The 24,215-nt window shown below is 46.7% G+C and overlaps 1 protein-coding gene across 1 annotated transcript; it reads right to left on the bottom strand.

The window, feature by feature from the left end:
* Window positions 1-8,027: 8,027 nt before the first annotated feature.
* LOC130862562 (sperm acrosome-associated protein 7-like) lies at window positions 8,028-23,791 on the bottom strand. The gene is made up of 6 exons (XM_057752199.1): window positions 23,698-23,791; window positions 16,065-16,127; window positions 13,646-13,747; window positions 12,727-12,810; window positions 8,648-8,728; window positions 8,028-8,107 (listed from the first exon to the last, which is right to left on the bottom strand). Exons 1-6 carry the CDS (start codon window positions 23,789-23,791, stop codon window positions 8,028-8,030), a joined length of 504 nt encoding a protein of 167 aa, XP_057608182.1.
* Between the last annotated feature and the right edge of the window lie 424 nt (window positions 23,792-24,215).

Below are 24,215 nucleotides of genomic sequence, written 5' to 3'. Positions count from 1 at the left end.
GCATTGAGTTCCTACCCTGACTTCCCTCAGTGTCAGAGTGTGACCTTAGAGTTGGAAGCTGAAATAAACCTTTTCCTTCCCAAGTTGCTTTTGGTCATTTTTTTTAAATTTACTTATTTTGTTTTATGTTCATTGGTGTTTTGCCTACATGTATGCCTATGTGAGGGTGCCGGATCCCCTGGAACTGGAGCTACAGACAGTTGGAAACTGCCATGTGGGTGCTGGGAATTGAACCCGGGTCCCCTGGAAGAACAGCGTGCTTCCCACCTCGGAGTCATCTCTCCAGCCCCTGGTCATGGTGTTTTATGACAGCAATAGACTCTAAGACAAGCCCCTTTCTTTTCAGTTTGTTTCATGTAGCACAGGGTCGTCTATACTCTTGCTCGGTGCGTTACAAAGACAGCGTTTGAGTTGACTAGCCAGGACACGTGACTCTACAGAACTGGACTAACTAGAAACCGGTGTGTTGACCCAGACACCCAAGACTGTCCTTTCCCTGCTCCAGCTCTTCTCCCAGCATGAATCCCCAGAGCGGCGGGGAGACCACAGCTGAAAGGAGGGCTGCACTGCACACTCTGCTCAAATGTCTTCTAAAAGCGCGTGGACTGAAATATGTGAGTGGGGCAGCTCCTAGTCCAGATTTCCTTCATTAGAGGGCCCAGTTGTGGGGTGGAGTGAGCCAGCCCTTTGCTGTGTGGGTAGACCGCCATCCGATGCTGGGAGTGACGACAGACTGGACTCAGTGGACTGAGCAGGACACAGTTGAAGTCTCGCTGAGGTTACAGAAAAGGCAGCGCTTGTTCTACCTTACAGGCTGGGCTGGTTGACTGATGAGGACCTCAGTGGCTGTGGAAAGCTGGGATGTTGCAGGTTATTGCTCAAACATTGTTGTAACTATCAGATAAAATCCTCCTTTTTTCCTTTTTTTTTTTTCTTTGAGAACTAGCTCTTGTAGATCAGGCTAGATCAGGATGGCCTCGAACTCACAGAGATCCGCCTGCCTCTGCCTCCCAAGTGCTGGGATTAAAGTCATGAGCCGCCACCACCCAGCTGATTAACCCTTTTTAAATTGTACCAATAGCGCTCCAGCTTCCACCAATCCACATGCTGAGAAAGTCATTGGATAGTGCTTGAGGCCTAAAGAGGCTTGATGGATTTCCCTTCCTACCCGATGTTTCCCACTAACATATTTGAAAATTGACTCTATTTATGACATTGTTCTGTCACTATAAAACTTAATGAAACTTCTACTTATCGAAATATAGTGTTTGGTGTACCCTAAATCCAAGTTCCCAGACCATGGTTGATCATGATTGGCGCTGGGATAAGTGATCTCTTACGCCCTTTGAGATCAGGACTCTGTTTCTGTATTGACAGCACAGTATTAGAGACACACAGGTACACACAAAGAGAGACACAACACACTCAATTGTTATTTTGTCAGAGACTACCCCGGGAGTGGGGGGTGTGGAGTCATCACAGTCTCTGCCCAGGAGATCACCAGGAAACAAAGTCCTAATTGATCCTTGGCTCAGCTCAGTTGAAGTCCCCTATGCCGCCGCTTGGCAGCCGTCCAGACATCTCTAATTGGCTTGTTAACCTATAGTGGACACAGCAGTGACAGGACACACTGTCCACCCCTCCTTTCAGCTCTCTCCTCCTCGTGAATGCAGCTGGAATGTCATAGACACTGCTGTTTAAGATTGGAGTAGAGAGGACTGCAAGATGGCTCAGCAGGTGAAGGCATACATCACTGAGCCTGAGGACCCCATGGTGGAAGGAGACTGCTCAAGCACGCACACACAATAGATGTGATTCTTACAGCTTCGAGATCTTGAATTTAGTAAATTCTGACAGCTGTAGGGAAGAAGCTGCCGCTGTGAGTCAGACCACAGTAGGTCATAAACGTGAGAGCTGAACTGTGGAGTTGAGTCTGGCTATAGAGGGGAAAGGGGAGGACCAGGCCCAGATGGGCAAACCACAGGACAGCAGAAGGCAGGCCATTGGGTCACATTAATAGCACGGATTGATCTGAGTTAGGCCCCAGGGACAATTGTAGGTTCTTTGTTTTTTTGTTTTGACACACACACACGCACACACACACACACACTCACTCAGACGCACACCCTGCTATCAGATGGATCACAGGTAAGGGTGGTACTGTGCCACCCAACCAGTGATGGGTGTTGTCCTCTTTATAGAGAACAAGTGAGGAGTTGTGCCCTTCCCTTGGTCTGGTATGTCCAGTACATTCTTGGGCCTGGTTTTAATATACCCATGTACCTATAAATTATCAATGTGAATTATGACTATTGGGGTACATTCTACACTAAGGAATAAGACATTTATTAATTTTTTTGAGACAGCGTCTCCCTAAGTAGTCCTGGCTGTCCTGGAACTCAGTGCATAGACCAAGCTGGCCTTAAACTCACAGAGAGCCTCCTTTCTCTGCCTCCCAAGTGCTGGGATGAAAGGAACGCACCACTGTGCCAGGGTCAGGAATAAGTCATTTGCTAATATGCACTGTATGGATGGTGCCCGAGAGAAGGTGTTTGCGTGCATCCAGGTTCACAGTCATCCTCCATCATAATGGAGACAAACTTGCTTATAAAATAGATTTCAGGGCAACTCACTGCCTGAAACAACAGTTTTATCTTGTGGAGTAACTTAGAGCAGACCTCATCTCAACACATAGGTTATTTACAACTATGTAAAGTGCCTTTGAAAAGATTGAGAAGAAAACAGCCTCTCAGGCCTGATGGCATATGGGCCCGAAACACTAGACTCTAGAGCCTGAGCTAGGAGGATTGTGAAGTTGAGGACAGTGTGGGCTACCGAGCAAGACTTTGGGGAGAGAGAGAGAGACCTACTAGTGTTTGCAGCAGTAACAAGAACCACAAACAAAACAGGAAACATGAGAACATCCTTCTGGCATTAGACCATCAAAGACTGCTTAGCTGGAGCCATAAACAACATCATTAAAAAAGGGGGTGGGGGAAGTAATCCTACCCCTCCCCGACTCCAGCAGGCTCTCTGCCAGGGAAGCAGGTATGATGATGACTGCAATCTAAACCTCTTCCTCGTTCTTCCAAGTCCAAGTCCTCAGTCTCATCCCCAGCTCTGCAACAGGGCATCTGCTGCAGCCTCCCTTTCCCTTCCCCCTTCACCAGTGGGTTCCACAGATCCCCCTTCCTAGCCCCGCCTCACGTGTTAGTTTATCCCAGCTCCCGCTTATTCTGTCTCCACTGCTCCAGGTCTAATCCCCCAGTGTCATGGCCTCACCTGCTGCCCTTGCTCCCAGGACTAAGCAGATCCTGGTGGAACACTCAGCTAGCTTTCCTTTCTCTGGCAAGCCCCCACCTCCCAGTTCATCCCCTTTCCTAAGTCTCAGATCTCAATTCCCAGAAACACATTTTACCTGGAATCCCCGGTGTCCACACTTGTCAGGACCCCAGAAGATTTTCCTACAGGCAACACACAACCACACTCTAAGAACCACAGAGGAACAGAAACCACAGAACACCCACCCAACAAGGATAAAACCATATAATCAACACCTAGAATTTCAGTCTTCCCAATCCTAGATGCCTGGTGCTAAGATAAAAGTCCCAGGTAACCAGTATGTCTTCACCAGAACCCAGCAACCCTACCACAGCAGGCCTTAAGTACTGCAGCATAGTTGAAGTACAAGTAAAAGACCTTATGAATATGATAGAGGTTATGATATAATATGATAGAAATTCTTATTTCGTAAGAATTCTTTGAAAACACAAGTGAACAGTGGTAAGAAATGAGGAACACCATTCAAGACCTGAAAGTGGAAATAGAATCAGTAAGTAAATCCAAATTAAGGGAAATCTGGAAATGAAAAATTTAGGAACTCAAACAGGAACCACAGAGGCAACCTTCACCAACAGAACACAAGAGATAGAAGAGACCATCTCAGTCATTGAAGACATGATAGAAGAAATGGATACATAGGTCAAAGAAAATGTTAAACCTCAAAAGCTTGTGACACAAAACATCCAGGAAGTCTGGGACAGTGTGAAAAGACCAAATCTAAAGATAATAAGAGTAGAGGAAGGAGAAAAAAAAAAACCAGGTCAAAGGAACAGAAAATACTTTCAACAAAATCATAGAAGAAAGTTTTCTTTTTTTAATTGATTTTTATTGAGCTCTACATTTTTCTCAGCTTCCCTCCTGCCTTTCCCCTCCCTTTCAACCCTCCCCAAAGTCCCCATGCTTTCTTAACCTAAAGAAGGAGAATTAAAGAATATTAAAAGCTGCAGGGAAAATAAACCAAGTAATATATAAAGGCCAGCCTATAAGAATTACACCTGACTCCCCAATGGAGAGTCTAAACGCCAGAAGGGCCTGGACATATGTGCTGCAGACTCCTAAAAGACCAGAGATGCCAGCTGAGACTACTATACCCAGAAAAACTTTCAATTACCATACATGGGAAAAATAAGACATTTCATGATAAAACCAAATTTAAGCAATATCTGTCTACAACTTTGGCTCCATAAAAGGTGCTAGAAGGTAAACTTCAACCTGAAGAGGTTAACTACTTCCGAGAAAACATGCGGAATAATCTCAGATGAGCAAAATCAAAAGGGGCACACATGCATGTGCCTGCACACACACACACACACACCACCCACCACCGCTATCTTAGGATTTCTATTGCTCTCAATAGATGGCATGATCATGGCAACTATAAAGGAAAACATTTAATTGGGGCTGGCTTACAGTTTCTGAGGTGTAGTCCAGTGTCATCATGGAAAGAAACGTGGCAGCATGCAGGCAGACATGGTGCTGGAGAAGAAGCTGAGAATTCTACATCTTGATCCGCAGGCAGCACAAGGGGACTGTGCCACACTGGGCATAGCTTGAGCATATAAGACCTCAAGGCCTGCCTCCACAGTGACACACTTCCTTCAACAAGGCCACTCCTACTCCAAAAAGGCCACACATCCTATAAGTGCCACTCCCTGTGGACCAACCATTCAAATACATGAGTCTTTGGGAGCCATTCCTATTCAAATCATCACAACCACCACCACCACCAACATAATAACAGGAATCAAATCATTGGTCATTGATATCTCTCAACATGAATGGTCTTATTTCTCCAATAAAAAGATACAAGACTAACAGAATGGAGTCAAAAATAAGATTCATCCTTCTGCTAAATCCAAGAGACACCTTAACATCAAAGATAGACATCACCTCAGAGTAAAGGGTTGGAAAAAGATATTCCAATCAAATGGACCCAAGAAACAAGCTAGTGTTGCTATTTTATATTTTAATAACTGAAAGAAACTCATCAGAAGAGATAGAGAAGGACACTGCATACTCAAAAAAATCCACCAAGACGATATTTCAATTCTTAACATCTATGACTCAAACACAAGAAACACTCTTGTAGTTTAAATAAGATATTGATCCTTACTCACTGACAGTGGGAAACTTCAGTGCCTCACTCTTGCCTATAGATAGGTAATCCGGGCAACAATGAAACAGAAATATGGGGGCTAACTGAAGTTATAAACCACATGGACCCAACAGATATTTAGAGAACATTTCAACCAAACACAGAAAAATATAAAAATATAACTTCTCAGCTCCTTATGAAATTTTCTCCAAAATTGGCTATATACTTATAAACAAAGCAAGTCTCAACAGATACAAGAAAATCAAAATACTTATCTGACCATCATGGATTAAAGCTTCATATCAACAACAATATCGACAATAGAAAGCATAAAAACTCATGGAAACCAATCAACTCTCTACTTAATGAAAAATGGGTCAAGACAGAAATTAAGAAGGAAATCAAAGACTTTCCAGAATTGAATGAAAATGAATACATTACATACTGAAACTCGTGGGACACAATGAAGGAGGTTCTAAGAGGCAAATTCATAGCATTAAGGGCCTACATTAAAAAAATTGGAGAGAGCCAGGCGGTGATGTCGCACGCCTTTAATCCCAGCACTTGGGAGGCAGAGGCAGGTGGATCTCTGTGAGTTTGAGACCAGCCTGGTCTACAAGAGCTAGTTCCAGGACAGGCTCTAAAACCACAGAGAAACCCTGTCTCGAAAAAACAAAAACCAAAAAGCCAAAAAAAAAAAAAAAAAAATTGGAGAGTTTCATAGCAAGAATATTGAAAAAAATTGGAGAGATCTTTTTTAAAGATTTATTTATTTATTATGTATACAGTGTTCTGCTTGCATGCATGCCTGCAGGCCAGAAAAGAACACCAGATCTCATTATAGATGGTTGTAAGCCATCATGTGGTTGCTGGGAATTGAACTCAGGACCATTAGAAAAGCAGGCAGTGCTCTGAACCACTGAGCTATCTCTCCAGCCCGGAGAGCTCTTATACTAACAATTCAACACAATTCCTGAATTATCTAGAACAAAATGAAGAAATCACAACCAAGGGGAGTAGACAGCAAGAAATAAAGCAACTCAGGCAGAAATCAAAACAGAAACAACAAAAACATCACAATGCAAAAGGTTAGTGAATCCAGAGTTAGTTCTTTTCAAAAATTAATGAGATTGACAAACCCTAAAAGGCAGAGAGAAAATATCCAAATTAACAAAATTAGAAATGAAAAGGGGGGGAGAACACACACAAGAGGAAATCCAGAGAATCATAAGGACAAACTAAAAACCTGTACTCTACCAAAATGAAAAAATCTAAAAGCAATGGATAATTTTCTTGACACATACTACTTACCAAAGTTAAATCAAGATCGGTTAAGCAGTTTGAGCAGACCTGTAGCCCCTAGTGAAATAAACACAATCATTAAAAGTTTCTCAACCAAGCAAAGCTGAGGGCTAGATGGTTTTAGCACAGAATTCTACTAGACTTTCAGATTTCAAGATTTGCTTAAAAGGTATACTAATAAAAACAGTATGGTATAGGCACAAAATCAGATGTGTTAAATTAATGGAATTGAAGACCCAGATGTAAATCTAAAAACCTGTGGACACTTGTGTTTGATGAATAGGTCAGAAACTCACGCTGGAGAAAAGCATCTTCAACAAATGGTGCTGGTCAAACCGGATGTTTGCATGGAGAAGATTCCAAACAAATTCATACTTATCACCCTGCAAAAAACTCAACTCCAGATGACTCAAAGACCTCAACATTAATCAGATACACTGAGTCCTATCAAAGAGTAAGTAGAGCATAGTAGAGCATAGCCTTGCACTCATTGGCATAGGAAAGGACTTTCTGAACAGAACACTGTTGGCACAGGCACTAACATAAACAATTAATATAATGGGACTTCATGAAACCGAAAATCAGGGCAGGAACCTGGAGACAGGAGCTCTGCAGATGCCATGGAAGGGCGCTTCCTTCCTGCCTGCCTGCCGGCCTGCCTTCTTTTTATTTTTCTCTCCTACAATACATCCTGACCACAGCCTCCCCTTCCTCTACCCCATCCCTGTCCCCACTGCTCCTCCCTTTCCATTCAGAAAAGAGCAGCCTGCTTTCTTACAGAACACAGGACCACTGGCCCAGAGGAGGCCCCACTCACAGTGAGCTGGGCCCTCCCCATCAATCATTAATAAAGAAAATGCCCTACAGCTGGATCTTAAACAGGCATTTTCTTAGTCAAGGTTCCCTCCTTTCAGACAACACTAGTTTGTGTGACATAAGACTAGCTAGCACAGCTGGTCACAGAAGACGGAGAGTTCTGGCTCCATGGCCTCCATTGCTAGGAGTCCTCGCTAGGGTCCCCCTCATAGGTTCCAGGGAGTTTCCACTGCACTAGGTTCCCACCACCCACTCTATGCCCTCCAATTTCTGTCATCCTTTCCGTTTTGAATAATAAAAATTATAATAAAGAAATAACTCAAAAAATCCACTTTTGATAACTTAATATTAAAATATGCTAATTTTATTTGGTACTCATTGAGTGCAGTTCTTCACACAGGGTGGTGGCTGCTCCCACTCCATTCTGTCCCCAGGTGTGGGCAGTGGCTTGCCCCTCGACCAATCCTGGTCCTTAGGGCTTCTTTAATTTCTCCAGGAGTTGTCTGATTCTCCTGCTTTTCTGAAACTTCCGTTTTTTCTTGATATGAGTTCCTGTCAGGGAAGAGATTTTCTTGAGTAATTATGACTATCCCGCTGACTGTGACCACAGCCTGTGTCAACCCTTCCAGTCTCTCAAATCAGTGGCACTGACTCTTCTGTCCTGCATAGCATTCAGGAGGTATCTGTGACATCAGGTGTCCTTCAGGTGCAAACAGGTGGCCAGCCGTGGCTGGAAATCATGGCGGAAGGAGCATGAGGTATTGGCCAGACTGCGCTTACAGCCAGGAAGCAGACAGACAGACATGCATGCTGGTGTTCAGCCCACTTTCTCCTTAAAAAATTACATCTGTGTGTGTGTGTGTGCATGTGCACGTGCGTATGCGTGTGTGTTAGAAAGAGAGAAACAGAGAGACAGAGAGCAAGCGTGTACACAGCTTGAGTATTCAGTTATCCCTTTCAGCATGTGGGTCCCAGGGATAGACGTCAGGTTGCAGGTTTGGCAACAAGCACCGCCACCTGCGGTCTTATTGGCTCTCTCCTTGTCTAGCGCAGGACTCGCCATAGGACGCCGCCGCCGTAGCGCCTGCTTACCAATAGCTCTTCGGATAGTGTTGATGATTTTCTCCAGAGTCTCGAGGCTTTTCATCTGAAAAAGTGTTTGTTTCTCTTCATCTGTAAGGACAATGAATAGATTCCACAATTAGTGTTTATCTGCAAACTTTTTGAAACCAGGCCCCTGGGTCTCACAACATAGAGTGAGCATATGCGGTGTGTACATGTGTGTAGCCTACTGCCCTGTGGCCACCAGGAGCACCTACTCAGTCCAAATTCATGAAGAAACAAGAAATTTCAAATAGTCGTAGTCATTCTCCATAAACAATAAAGCTGGACAGCCAGATGAAATGTTTTCAATTCCTAGAGGCAGAAAAATTCTCATAAACCGAAACTGAAAGCCAGTCCACAGAGGAACTGGCCAGTGTTCTTTGAGGTCATCAAAGACACAGTGGAAAAGGAAGCAGCCATGTTGAGGACACCGAGGCAGTGGACAGGTGGAGTCCTTATGGGCTCTAGACCCAGAAACACAGCCTAGGGGTGCTGATGTTTGCATGTGCTGTATGCATAGGCACTGAGTTCCCGGGAAGACGCCCTGCCTTGCACAACCCCTCTGCAAGGCAGACTGACCGAGAGACCCGCAGGGATCATGGCGCGGTTAGAAGGCCACAAGTCTGATGGTAGTCTGTGTGGGCGGTCCTTTGTCCCTTAGTAGCCAGTCCTTTGTCCTCTGCAGTGTCTGACTGTCGTCTTTGCGGCTATTAGGTCAAACCTTCTGGAGTGTACAAGCAGACCCGTAGCTTCACTGATCCCAAAGCTAAGGGTGTCCTCAGAGAGTGTTGAGACCTGCACCAGAGACTCCTTGCTTGTCTGTAACTGCCTACCTGGTTTCCATAACAGTGTCTTGATATATAACTTCCTTATCCTATTACTATAAGAACTCAGTGAAACTGTGGCCTCATCTGAACATGGGAATGGGGGTGAGTTGCATCTATGTTCCTGGGCTGTAGTCTCTCGTATTTTGGTTCTAGAATAAGCTCTTTTGGGCACTGTGCAGTGAACAAGACCTGAGAGTTTATCATTGCTTGTTGACCAAGGTTTCTGTCCTGCCCTGTCCCACAATCGTTCAGCCCCAAATAAACATACAGCGGCCTACATTAAATATAAAGTGATTGGACTATTAGCTCAGGCTTCTTATTAACTCTTATAACTTATATTAGCCCATAACTCTTGTCTGTGTTAGCTACGTGGCTTGGTACCTTTTTTGGTGAGGCTTGCTCTGTGTCTGGTGATGAGTTCAGACTGACTTTTTCCCTTCCTGGAATTCTCCTGTTCTGGTTGCCCCACCTCTACTTTCTGCCTGGCTACTGGCCAATCAGCATTTTATTAAAATACAGTTGACAGGGTACAGACAATTGTCTGGCAGCAATTGCTCATTTATTTCTGTTGTAGCCAATGTTCATGGTTATTTAAGAGCTTTGCAGGAGTGAATGTCCCCACCTATTCCCAGTCACCGACCTTGAAGGGCTGGGAATGGTTTTTTAAGCTCTTTGTGACACTTTTGTAAGCTTAAAATAATGTCGCAATGGATGCTATTTTAAGTGCCTTTCTCTCCCTTTTTAGCCTGTCCTGAGATTTCCCCCTTGATCCTTGTTCCCTAAGTGATGCCTACATGCACATGACCATACAGCAGCCCCCTTCTCACAGGCAGCCAGGCACAGACCTCTAGTCTCCATTGTAGCACTTGGCAAACAAGCATCTTTGTTTACATTGGCCACTGTAACCTGTAGTGGAGGCCACCGTGTTTCCTTCAGCATCCTTCCTGCTGTCTCCACCGCTGCAAGGTCTCATCTCTGATAAAAGGGCTCCGGAGCTTCTCCGGCCTTTCACAGAGAGAGACACACTGCCTGTCCTGGACCTGGGAGACACTGAGGGTTGTGTTAGCCTACAGGCCACATGCCTCTACTTTCCTTTGGCCCCCTGTTGCTTGCTGAGATGCAACAGGTTTGCATCCTCCCTTGCCCTGTGCCACCCACGTACCCCTGCAGCAGCCAGACACAGGACTGGTTCCCCACCTCCCACTGCTTGCTTTTCCTGCAGCCCCAAGCATGCAGCCATCAGCATTTCCACTGGACAGTGCCGGAGTTGGGCTGAAAAACGGGCCTTCTCTAACAGGCTTACACACACTCACTAGTCTATGCTGTTGCACACAACACTCTGGGCTGGATGGTGCACACCCGGAAAGGTCCATGTGAAGATCAGGGTGACATGGAGCAGTGTGCTAGAGCTGAGGTTGATGTCAGGGCTAAGGGTGTGCATCTCACCACCAGCCCTCTGTGCTCCATGGCCTCAGCTTGGAGGAGAGGGCACAGCATCACTGGCAAAGATGAGGAAACGCTGGAAGGGTGCTCTGCTGCAGAGACCTACAAGTACATCCGTCTTCTGATACTCACGACCATGTGTGGAGAGTGGTGGATGCTTTTATTCAGCACAGCCCACCTGCCATATCCGAGGCAGAGCTGGGCAGGCCTGCAGCTTTGATATCTCCCAGACAATAGGAGGCCACGAGTTCTCCATCCAAGCAAAGGTACCCAGATAGCGGGTGGGCTTGGCTTACTGTCAGGGCAGCCTCCAGGTCCAGTAGTGCTCAAAGTCTTGCCCACTCCTCTGGTTGAGTCTTTTCCTGGAACTCTCCTTCCCCTGGGAGGGGCTCCAGCAGAGAACCTGTGTGCTGAGGCAGGAGCTGGCCCACTGTATTTTGCCTTTTCACACCGATTCCCACGTCTGCTCTTGTTGGCTTCTTTTTCTGGATGCCCTATCTTCTTATTACCAGGGTCTCACACTAGTCTCTGGTGATCTCCAGGTCTCTTCCAACCCAGTCCTCACCCTCGCTGCCATGAAGTCATAACTCATAAACATTTTCACTCAGTCCCTGGAGAGGCTTGTCTTGGCGTAGTTGCTGGGAGTCAAACAATTGCAGTGAAGGATTCATTTGTACTAATGGCTGCTGTGTGCCTGGGGGCCAGAGTAAGTCTCCTGTTGGTCCCAGCAGCTTAGGGACTGCTTGAGGAGGGAAGAACTCCATGTGGTGGCCACAGTCCTTACACCTGGGCAGCAGTGCAAACAACATACTGGACTGGTTTGGGATGTTTGTTGACCTCTAGTGAACCAGCATACTGTTCCCAGGGGTGTAGCCAGCTCTAGGGCCCTGGTGCTACCTCAGGGTCCCCTCTCCCTCCTCTGTTCTAACCTCAGATTTCCTTACCCATGAGTCTGTTCTCTATCTCTCAGTCTACTTTTGCCTGCCACTATGCATTCACCTGACCTCTCTCTGACTGTAGGCAGCTACTATGAGCTAATGACGTCAGACTCACGAGCAGGACAAACTCTGGGTGTTAGAACAATCATTTTAAATAGGTCTGTGCTCTTTCTTATGCCATGAAGCCATCATCTTGACTCACCCCAAACTTCAGCAGCTGGAAAAGCCATGAAGGATGGAGATGCAGGTCCCCACGCCCATATTGCAGATTAATACATTCCCTTCCCTGTACCTGAAGCTGCCATCGGGTCCTTCATGGGATTACTCAGCAATGTACATGAACATCCTATGCTACACATCCTTCATCATATCTATCCTTTCCAGCAAAGACCCGTGCCTCCTATGGGCACCAGGTAGCAGATTCAGATCTAATGGAGGCAGGCTTTTTTTTTTTTTTCCCAATTCCTCCTCTCCCCCCCCCCCCCCCGGGCACTCTGTCTGCTCTGTTACCCTTTCTATTCAGAGAGAAGTGATTCAGTTGGAAGTCTGGGAGAGGACTCAGCTTGTGTTCCTTCCTGGTAACTGCCTACTCACAAGAAGATGTTTCCTCTGGGCCAGCCTGGTCTAGGTTCTGCAGGGACAGGCCTAGGGCAGGACTAGGGAGCAGTGGATGCTGAACCTCAGTGCAGGACTAGACACCTCGGGACACAGTAAGAACCCTACGTAACCAGGTCCAACAGCCACCAACCCCAGCAGAGGAATTTCTGCTCTCACCCAAGCAGAAGCATCCATCTGCGTCTGGCTAGAACTCCCCAGTTAGGTTTTGAGCCCAGGAATGGGTTTGTGGGGTTATATTTACCATCAAAGGAAAGGGTATCTATGGTCTCAGTAGATGATTGCTTCTCGTGTTTCTTAGGAGTACTGGATTCTTTCACCCAGACTTCTTTGATGAAGAACATAGGGAAAGAAAAACAAACAAATAAACCAGGAGAGCATTTTCCCATTACGTGCTTGTGAACAATTTTGGCCTGAGCCCTGTTTTACAATATTGAGCACAGTGTCCCAGTTCTAGCTGAACTGTGTGTTGGAAAGTTAGTCTTTAGATAGTCAGGTATCATCCAACCACCTTGAGCCCGGTGGTTTGGGACTAGGCAGCTATGGGGTGAGCAAACCCTTAGGACCTAGTTATTTCTGAACTAAAACCTCCCAGGAAGTGTTGAGCCCTCCCACCTCTGAGTGCATTTCCCCAGAGCCTCTCCTTGCAGCTCTCTAATCCTTCTTTCATGCCCCGTGATGCCCCATCTGCTTGCCCAGTCTCACAATGTGGAGCTCTGCTTTGTCTTTCTCCCCTGCTCTCTTTGGCCTTGGTTGTGTCCTATGTTGAACCTTGACTTTGTTTTGACCCCACAGTGTAACAGCTTCCCTCAGAAGCCATCGGTGAGCACAAGGTGTTGAGATGCGTTAAGCTACTGGTCTGGCTCATCTAAGCCTGTGCTCCTGTAGCACCCGAACCCTATTCATGTCCATGGTCTAAGAACATGCATGGATGTGACCCAGAGATCACCCCAGAGTGAAGCAAGCCGCCTCTGCCTTGGCGGTAACTCCCTCCATCTCAGGAGCAACATAACAGTGGCTTTGGGTCACAACTTTCCTCACGTGTCCACTGTTCCTGCCCAGATATGGTTGGATCTAGTGAGTGCTCATGAAATAGGGACCTATGTTCAACACCATGGGTCTAACAATAATCGAAGTTGTGGAGGTAAAAAGAATATACTTGCTTTTATCCTTCGTTGTTTTTGGTTCAAAGACTTTTGGTGGGCTTTGATTTTCAAAATATGATGTTTTCCCTGGATCCAAAATCTCCCGGACTAGAATTTCATCTTGGGAAAAGCACATGAGAACATGTTATAGAGCCAATGATGCAGGGCAGATGTTCTGTGAAGAATTGAACTTCTTCACAGAAGTGAAAAAGGCCACCTGTCAGCCCTGCACTAGAAAACGCAAGGAACTTATGGACAGTGGCTTTACTCTGGAGAATTCATCTGGGGAGGCTGTCCATACTCCTGCCTTCCTGAATTCAGAAACTTAAGATGGTCAGAGTATCCCCTGAGCATCCCTGTAATCCAGATGTTGAAGGTCCCTCAATGCCCTTGTCTTCCAAGGCTTGATTTCTCAGTGGCATTGGTGAGTTGGGATGATGGAACCTCCTTCAGGCAGAGCCTAGAGGGAGATCTTTAGGTCATTGGGGCTATCTATAAGGGAGGTGGTGGAGCCCTGGTCCCCTTCCTTCTTTAGCTCCTTGGCCATGATGTAAATGGTTTTGCTTTTGTATGTTTGTTTCTTTGTTTTTAATTACCACACACTTGCACCATGATGTGTGGATGTGTGACCAGTTGCTCAAAGAAACAGAGCCAACCAAACAAGGACTAGAAACTCCAAAACCGACCCCAAATATATCTTTATCCTTGTAAGTGTTTATTTCTGGCATTTTGTCATCGTGAGAGAAATCTAGTACACTCTTCAAAGACAGTGCCCACACCTAGCCCGGTCTCTGCTCGTGGTTCACTTCATTCTGTCCTAACTGCCCTTAAGTGCTGACAGAACAGCATCCTTGCCTGCACAGGTCCAGCCTTTCTTTTGTGTGGTGTGACTCTGGATGGCCTGGAATTCACTCTGGATACCGGGCTGGCCTTGCTCTCAGAGATTCACCTGCCTCTGCTTCCCAAGTGCAGAGGATTAAAGACATGCGCCCCCACCCTAGTCAGTCTCCCTGTACTGCCTCTCCAAGAAGTCTCTTACATGTGTCCTGGACTTCGTATCCAACCAACTCTGGCTCCTTTCTTACTCAGATAGGAACAAGGATGAGTTCCTTTGTGTCTCTAGCTTCCACTGGACCTTCTGTAAAATGGGATGTAAAATCTCATGCCTTTTATGAGGCCAGTCGCATTCAGCATGGTGTAGGGATCATAGTGGGGGCTGGAAATAGCCCCTGTCTCTGCAGCATCATGGCCTCTGACCCGGGACAGTGCAGGGAAACTGTCTGAAGCTTTATGTGACCCACTCATGTTGGAGTCAGAAGATGAGGCCTCCAGCTGGGTGGGAACCAGGTCTCCTACATGTGACACAGGGTAGCCTAGGACGGTAGACAGGGCAGCATAGGTGAGCTGGGACCATTCGCTCACTCATTCGTGTGATCAATCCATCACTAGCGGAGGCCATGATGAGTCCCCAGTCCAGACTCAGAAATGAGCAGAGCTGACCTTCCTGGAAGGGGTCCCCCCTGGGAAGAACCCTGTCCCCTGGCAGTATCTTCATTCAAGCCAGAACCTTCCTGATGAGGCTCGGCTCCGAGAGGAGCTTCATGGCCACATCCTGTCTTCCCTTAATCTACTCCTGACGTCCTTGACAGGTGGCCGCGGGCAGACAGATGCCCAGGAGACTACCCCTTTCCCACGGTGCCCCAGGGTGTTAAGCCGAAAGTCGCAACTCTGCTCAGACAGCTTCTCCGGGCCTCACTTTACCAAGTGTAAAATGGGGGAGGAGTAATTTGGGGCGGTGAGCACAGTTCACAGGACAGACATGTGCACGCAGACACAGCAGGGAGTGTCGCTAGTGCAGACAGAATTAGCCTGGGTGTGAAGTGCACGCTGGACTTTGTAGACCGTTCTGAAGGCTGACCACGGCAGTCATTTGGCATGGTCTACATGCCGAAGTGCCGCACCAGGTGGATCATGCTACAGCTGTCTCTGAAGGACAGTATGGGTCACACCAATGGTCCTCACCCTGCTGTGCTCCGAGCCCCTTCCAGAGAGCTGCAGGAAACCCTGAGGTACCATGATCAGACGAGGCCAGGTCCGGTACTGAGACTGAGGAGCTGTCCCCGCCCTCAGACTCTCAGTTGCACACACATCGCATCAGTGTCTCCATCTAAATGTGGATTCTGACGTGGAAGGCCTGAGCAGGCGTGGTGCAGGGTGTTTGAAACGAGTCCACGGGTGACAGACTACCACTCCCTGAATGCCACTTAGAGAGGCTTCAGCACTAACGCCGCCACAGGCCAGAAGAATGGGGTTCTGACCTTAAACCAAATCGGTTCCCCCAGTGCCTGTAACTGACACCAGGTTGTCCAGGACATGCTTTGGTGAGTGCCCGCCCTCCCTCACCATGGGACCTAGTGTTCCCCTGGGGAATCCTTACCAAACACTGTAGCTATATCGTCATCCAGAGCTTTAAAACTTGGCAGTTGTCTAGCCCTTAAACCTGATAAGGGAAATAAAAAGGACAACCTATAGTTTACAGCACTTACTGATCTTTCCACCCACCTCCCTGTGACCGGGTCGTTGTGAGGGGCGGCCCCACCCGTCTAGGGGAAGGACCTTGTGTGGAGTACTGCCCTTTCCCGTGGGTTCTGAGGGAAGCCCTTCAGGATTTTCTCATATGGAAGATGGGAAAGGCATTACCCATGGGGCAGCTGTGTGGGTGGAACCTATGATTGCCCCAATTGCCTTGATTAGAACCGCTCTCTTGGTCACTAGAGAGGTCCTCGTGGGTGGTAAGACAGTGTCCACACTCAGGGACAACTCAGCTCTATCACAGGGGCAAAGAAGGAAGAGGGCCGTGTGCTTTGTTGTAGGAGGCAGCGCTTTGCCTCCTGCATAGCTGGTGATACTATCTGGGTGGCCACCAGGCTGGGGAACTCCTTCCTGGGATCCCATCTGAGCAGCCCAAAGCCCAGCTTGGCACACAGGGAGAAGCGGCCCTTGCCCCGCCCCTGACTAAGACTTTCCATGTCGCTTTGTCCTGTGATGAGAAAACACCTCACAAGTGTTTTTCTCTGAGCCCCAGGTAACCCTGCATGCTCTCTTGTGCTACCTGAGGTTCTCTCAGGGGGAGGGGAGGGCCAGAGGCTGGTCACCTCCTTCCTCCTGTGTGAGCAGAGCCCTCCAGGGGGTCTGTCTGCTGGTAAGAAGTGGAGTCGCTGGTTAGTGAACTGAAGAGTTCTGGATGGCAGTTGTCTCCAGGGCCCAGGGCTGTCTTATCTTTGATGTCTGCTTCCTGATGGACAGAAGGAGCTGTGCTGGGTGTACAGGGTCTGGCTCTATCTGGGCACTGTGGGAATTCTGAGGACCAGTTTCTCCTCTGCAGCGTCCAGCACACATTTCCTCCTTCCGACGTGACCTCTGTTTATCTCGGGGTCTGTGCTGTCTCTTGATCTGGTACATCCCTTAGTTTGAGCTCAGGGTTGGCCTCTTCTTCCAGCTCCCAGGTCCTGGGACCCCAAAGATGGCAAACAGGGCCACCGTCCCTTCTCTTTCTGAGGCACAGAGCTGTCTGGGAGAACTAAAGTTGCAGCTAAACCAATGACAAAGCTGTTCTCAAAGGCTTTAATGATGGACAATCTGCATCCCAATGTGCTCATCTGCACGGCTCAGAACAATGGGAAATATGTAAGGAGGTCTGTACCGGTGATGACAATTGCTTCCCAGTGTGCTGACCTCGGGAAACCAAACAAACAGTACAGTTCTCTCCGCACGAGACATTAATGGATCATTACGACCGGGTACAGCTGCGCAGCGCCAGCACTTTGTTAAAAATATTCTTTTCATCTCGTGTCTGTTCCATAATCACAATGGAAGCATTGTGCAAGTCAGCGTGCGCACATGCGTGGTATGTATGCTCATGTTGTCCATGCCTGTTAACGTGCATTGTCAAGTGTAGCTGCTCCACCGTGCTTTTCCTGTTGTCACCTCCTCCTGAGAGTCACAGCTTCCAGACAGCACACATCCCCACAAGTCAGAGACACTCAAATGTCTCAGCACTGCCCACATCAGCACTGGCTTCATGAAGCTCACTGTCGGGTTGAATTCACTCCAGGTAGTTGATTGAACGCAAGCCAGAGCCCTTCTCCGTCACAAGACTCACATCAACTGCTAGCTTTGCTAGCCTTCTTCTCAGTGGGTAGCACCTTCCCCCGAGGAAACCACACACACTTGCAGTCACAGCTCTAATCCTGGCAAGCAGCGGAGCACCCAGGATGGGTGAGGGGACCTGTGTTACCCCAAGACAATGGAGAACTTCTCCTTTCACTGGTTCCTCAAGCTGAAGAAGACCTTGGGGGTCATGCAGGACTATGGCCAGGTCTCAAGCTAGGGAGACCTTGAGAGTCATACATGGTTATGACTAGATCTCTTTGTGAGATTTACTATTTATTTATTTTCCTTTTTATGTAGGGTCTCTACAAAACTCTGGCTGCCCTGGAACTTGCTTTGTAAACCAGGTTGGTCTTAAACTCAGAGATCTGCCTGCCTTGGTCTCTGAAGTGTGGAATTAAAGCTACATGCCACCACATCCAGCCTAGACCTTGTGGTAATCATTCTACCATTCTACAACCGATGGAGACTGTGAGGGTCACCCAGAGGTTCAATGCAGTTTCAAGCTAGAGAGGACAGTGAATGCCATCCCAGTTTTGACCAGGTCTTAGGAGAAAAATGACCGGATAACATTGAGAGCAAATCCCTTAACAAAGACCAGGTGAGGAAGCACAGGCAAGCACAGGCAAGAGTTGTGCACAGGAGTAGACAAGTGAAGCTGGCAGAGACACTCGTGAGGACCAGCATCTTGTACCTATTCTGGATCCTTCATAATAATTACCACATAATAATTTGCTATATAAATGACCAGACTATGTTTCTTCAAGAAAGAGGGAAGCCAACCATACTAATAATACATTGGTGGGTTCTTTAACTTAAAGAATAGGGGCGATAAAAGCCCCACTATGCATAACCCAAGTATGTGTAAGTATAGGAGGGCGGAAAGTTCACTCCTACACACTCATATCATAGCAGAGAAGGGGTTATCAGCACAAAGACCTCCCTGTAGACAGATCTCATATCCTGTGAGTTCACACACTGCAGGAGTCCAGAGGAGTAACCACCATATCTTCAGCTGCTGGCTGTGGTGAAACTTTGTGCTGGAACAGATGAAGCTTGCCTGAGGATCAGAGTGCAGAGCTAAACCATTAGTTAGCCATAGAGGCCAGGCAGTGGTGGCACACACCTTTAATATCAGGCAGAGGCAGGTGGATCTCTGTGAGTTCAAGGCCATCCTGGGTTACACTAGACTGATCCAGTCTCAAAGAGCCAGGTAGCAGTGGCTCACATCTTTAATCCCAGTACCCGGGAGTCACACACCTTTAATCCCAACACTAGGGAGGTGGAGACAGGAAGCGATATGGTTGGGCAGAGAGAGGAATGAATATAAGGCGGGAAGAGACAGGAGCTCAAGGAATTCAAATCTGAGGACTTGTAGAGACAGGATACCCCATTCAGTCTGAGAATTTTGTAGAGGTAAGAACTAATGGCTGGCTTCTCTGATCTTTCAGCTTTCACCCCCTGATATCTGACTCCAGGTTTTTGTTATTGACACCAATTAGAAATAATGCTCCAGCTGGCGTCATAGTTCCTGAACCACTAGAGGACGGTGCTCTTATGAGACCGACCAAGAGGAAATATGTACTCTATCAAAACCCACTCATCACAGCGAAAGAGGTCATGTGGGAGTGAGACCAGGTACCCTATCAAAACCTGCTCATCACAGCCAAAGAGGTCAGATGGGAGTGAGACCAGGAAGTTCAGTTGGGGGTACAAGTAAAAGGCTCACAGTAGATCAAGATCTAAAATATGTCAAGCACAGGGTCACCTTGGTGACCTGCACAGGATTAAACTAGTCAATATTCCAGCATGAATAGGAGTAGTCCTGAGGCCCAGTGGAGGTGCCTGCTGCGGGAGGGAGAATTACTCTCTTGAGGATGTGGCCACTAAGAGATTACTTATGTCCAGTCGGGCATGTGTGTATGAACAACACCAGTTGGACTTGGAGTTCTGCATGGGGCCACTCTGTGTAATTGGAAGGAAGTGATGGTAGATGAATATGATCGACTTACCCTGTAAGTCTGTATGGAACGTTCAAAGATTAAAAAATATTGTTAAAAAACCAGGCTGCTCACCGAGAAGGTCCATGCACCACAGTGGAACAAATACCCATCCCAGCAGGCACACAAATGTCAACAGAGAAGCACAAGCTACTCGAGAACACAGGGTACCATGACTCCCCCAAGTGTAAGACTCCCCAGCTCCGTGACCAACCCTAAACATACCTGAATGATAACATGACAAAGGATGGTTTCTAAAATGATCTATGAATTCAAAGAGGCCAACATAAATAGCTGAGCAAATCACAGAAGATAACACTGGACAAAAAAGTATTTCAGTAAGGAGATGGAGATTCTGAAAAACAGACAACTGGACTCCTGGAAAAGAAATAGCCAGTAACCTGTACAAGAACATGGTAGAAAACCTCAGAGACACATTAGATCAAGTGAAAAAGAGACTGCCAGGGGCTGGAAGCCACACTCTGAAAGTAATAAGTAAAAAAGGCAGAATAAACAACATACAATCAATACTGAAACTAGGTGTTGTGACTCTTGCAGTTAATACCAGCACTTGGGAGGCAGAGGTAGCTGATATCTGTATGTTAGTGGCCAGCCTGGTCTTCATAGAAAGCTTCAGGCCAGTCAGGGCTACATAGTAAGACCCTGTCTTAATAAAACAAACAAAAATGTGAAGACACATCAGGACTAAGACAACCCTTACAAAAGGAAGTATGTAACTGAGTACTTGTTTCTAGTTTCAGAGGCTTAGTCCATTATCATCATGGCAGGGAGCATTGTGGCAAGTATTTATGGTGCTGGAGAAGTAGCTGAGAGCTACATCCTGATCAGCAGGCAGAAAGAACTACATTGGGCCTGGCTTGGGCTTTTAAAGCCTCAAAGACCTCCCCTTGTGACACACTTCCTCTGACAAGGCCACACCCACTCTAGGGCACAGTAATCCTTCTAAAATAGTGCCACTCCTTCATGACTAAGCATTTAAATATATGGGCTTATAGGAGCCATTCTTTTTTTTTAATATTTATTTATTTATTCATTATGTATACAATATTCTGTCTGTGTGTATGCCTTCAGGCCAGAAGATGGCACCAGACCCCATTACAGATGGTTGTGAGCCACCATGTGGTTGCTGGGAATTGAACTCAGGACCTTTGGAAGAGCAGGCAATGCTCTTAACCTCTAAGCCATCTCTCCAGCCCTATAGGAGCCATTCTTATTCAAACCACAACAGAAACCAAAATACTCTAAAAGCAAAGTCAACCATTAAAAAATGGAGTGAACCTATAATCAAAATAGATGGGCAAAAAGAGGTACAAAGTCAGTGACCGAAAACCCATTCAGTAGTAAAATAACAGATTCTCCTGCCCCACAGGTGAAAACATGGACAGACTGGCAGAATTACGTTTAGAGCCCTAAATAGACTTACCAAGATAGAGCTGTCTACCCCCAATTCAGTTAAACCATCATAAGTAAAGGACAAAGAAAAAAATACTGGGAGTGAAGTCTGTTGGCTAGAGGGTTGCTGGAATCTGGGGATCTCTCCCTTTCCAGTACAAGTGACCCAAGCCACAGCATAGGACAGAGAGCCTCAGAAATCAGCCTGTGCTCTCAGTGACCACCCAGAACCTTGTCTCCTGGGTGACTACAGATCCTAGCAGGTTGACAGTCACTGGTAGCCGTTACACCTCCCAGCAATGACTGAGTGTTAATGGTCTCCACTCTCCGATTGAAAGACACAGCTTAGCAGTTTGGATTAAAAAACAGGATGCATTTTAGGTATTGCTTCCAGACTCAGAGCTGCTGGATTTGTTTGCTTGACTGGGTTTTGGTCTTGCTTTGGTATGGGCCCTCCTTGCTATGTCTTGGTTTTCCCTTTTGGAATGAGAATGTTTTTAGTGTGCTATTATTTGTTGGAAGCATGCCACTTGGTTTATTTTATAGATCAAAAATGGGACTTGGAATTCAGACTTTCAGTGTTGGAGCTGTTCAAGGATGATGTTAGAGTTAAAACCTTGCCTTTTAATTAAACAAAAAAGAGGTGGTGATGTGGGATTCTCCTCTGTATGCTGTGAATACCATTGGTTACTAAAGAGACTGCCTTGGCCTCTTGTAGGTTAGAACTTAGGAAGGGGGGGGAACTAAACTGAATGTTGGGAGAAAGGAGGTGGAGTGAGAGAGAAGCCATGGAGCCGTAGGAGACAGATGCACTAAAACTTTGCTGGTAGGCCACAACCTTGTAGTAAAATATAAAATAATGGAGATGGGTTAATTCTAGATATAAGAGCTAGCTAGCAATACACTTAAGTAATTGGCCAAGCAGTCATTTAAATAATACAGTTTCTGTGTGGTTATTTTGGAGCTGAGCAGCCGGGAACAAAACAAACGGCCTCCTTACGACAGGGGACTAAGTGTATTTTTTATTATGAGATGGCCACGCATCTATAAATATAAGAAGTGGGTGGTTATGGCTTAAAAAGTAATGTGTTTGGATGTAATGATGAAGGCAGGTGGAGCTACGAGAATTAATATTGCCAACTTGACAGGATCTAGGATCATCTTGATGACTACCTGTGGCCAAACCTGTGGGATTGTGTTGATAGGTTAGCCCTGGGAACGGTTGTGAGGATTGTCTAGATGGGGCTCACTGAGGGAGGAGACCCAGCCTGGGTGTGGGTGGCATCATATGTTGGGGTTCAGTCCTGGACTGAATGAAAAGGAACAGTCACGATGAACCCTAGGTCTCCTTGTTCCTTGCTTTCTGACTGTGATACAGTGTGACAGGCCGCCCTCTGCATGTTCCTGCCACCCTGGTGCTCCTGCCACAGTGGGCTACACTTGAACTGTCAAAATAAAAATGCTACGATGCTTTTGCCATGTGTCTTGCCACAGCAGTGAGCAGCTAATGCAACCAATGCAACCATCAAAATCAATGTACAGGCCGGGCGGTGGTGGCGCACGCCTTTAATCCCAGCACTCGGGAGGCAGAGGCAGGCGGATCTCTGTGAGTTCGAGACCAGCCTGGTCTACAATAGCTAGTTCCAGGACAGGCTCCAAAACCACAGAGAAACCCTGTCTCGAAAAACCAAAAAAAAAAAAAAAGAAAGAAAAAAAGAAAAAAAAAATCAATGTACAGATTGAATGCAATCTCCATTAAAATGCCAATGCCACTCTTCACAGAAATTGGAAAAATAATCTTAAGATTCTCATTTAGAAGCAGAAACAACCTCTGTTAGGAAAATGATCCAATACAAACAAATACAGCAAGAATGAAAGAAGAAATAAGTTTTTTCCCACATCTGAATTCAAGGTATATCCCAGAACCATAGTGACATGTGCACTGCTGGTGCATGGAATGGAAGCTAGTCTACCTGCTACGGAACTCAGTATGGAGGATCTTCAGAAAAACTCAAACAAGAGCCACCTTGAACTTGTTCCTGGGTATTTATGCATTGGACCTCAAATCAGCACATCATGGAGCTGTTTAAACACTGATGTTTATTGCAACACAGTTCACAATAGCCAAGTTACAGAACCAACTTATGTTCCTGACAACAGAGGAATTGATAATGAAAATGTGCTGTGTCTCTGTGTGTGTGTTTTTCTCTCTCTCTCTTTTTTGCCAATACCAGACTCCAGAACAATGATCCACTGGTACATGTTCATAGCAGGCAGTGGCCGGACAAACCAGGCAAGTGCTCCTAAGCCCTTTCGGACAGAGACCTTAATGAGGTCTAGGGAGAGTTACCAGGGAGAGCTCAGCTTTGTCATCAGTTCAACACCTGGAGTTCAGAAGGGGACCCTTTCAACAGCAGCAGAGAGTAAACCATTACCTGCCCATCCACGCCTATGGTTTTCTATCTGCCTGTCTCCTGGGGACTCTACCTGAAAACTCTCTGTTAGGCCAGGGCTGCACGTCTTGCCAGCAGCACAGCAGGAAGACAGATAAGAAAGTCCTCGCTCTTCTGTTCGCTGCCATAGTCCCTCCAGCAGAAGGAGGAGGCTTGATCTCCTGGATACGTAGAATGTCCAGGACCTGTGACATCACCACCAGGAAGAAGTCTGGGTTCCTTTTCCTGGTGGGTAGGACTGCACTTGTCTGGTCTTGAGGAGAAGAGGCTGATGGGAGTCTACCACAACTGAGAGCATCTCTACTTTGTTCCTCTGCCGGTACCGTGTCTGTCTCAGTCCCCAGACCTTCCAGAACCAGAGAGGTTAGGCATCAGCTAAGACTCCTGATGTGAGGGTCAAACCCCAGCATATCTTTTTCCATGAACAGATGGAATGGAAGGATGCTGGAGGACTTGATGAAGTGCAGGATGTATGCCCGAACAAGCAGATCCAGACGGTCCACGAAGAGAGTGGCCTATGGTTCTGCAGTTCCAGGGTCCTGAGGTTCTGGG

This window comes from Chionomys nivalis, chromosome 20 (genome assembly GCF_950005125.1).
Source record: "Chionomys nivalis chromosome 20, mChiNiv1.1, whole genome shotgun sequence".
Lineage (NCBI taxonomy): Eukaryota > Metazoa > Chordata > Mammalia > Rodentia > Cricetidae > Chionomys > Chionomys nivalis.
Note: the sequence above shows the minus strand (reverse complement) of the source record. Positions and strands in the feature narration are given on the sequence as shown.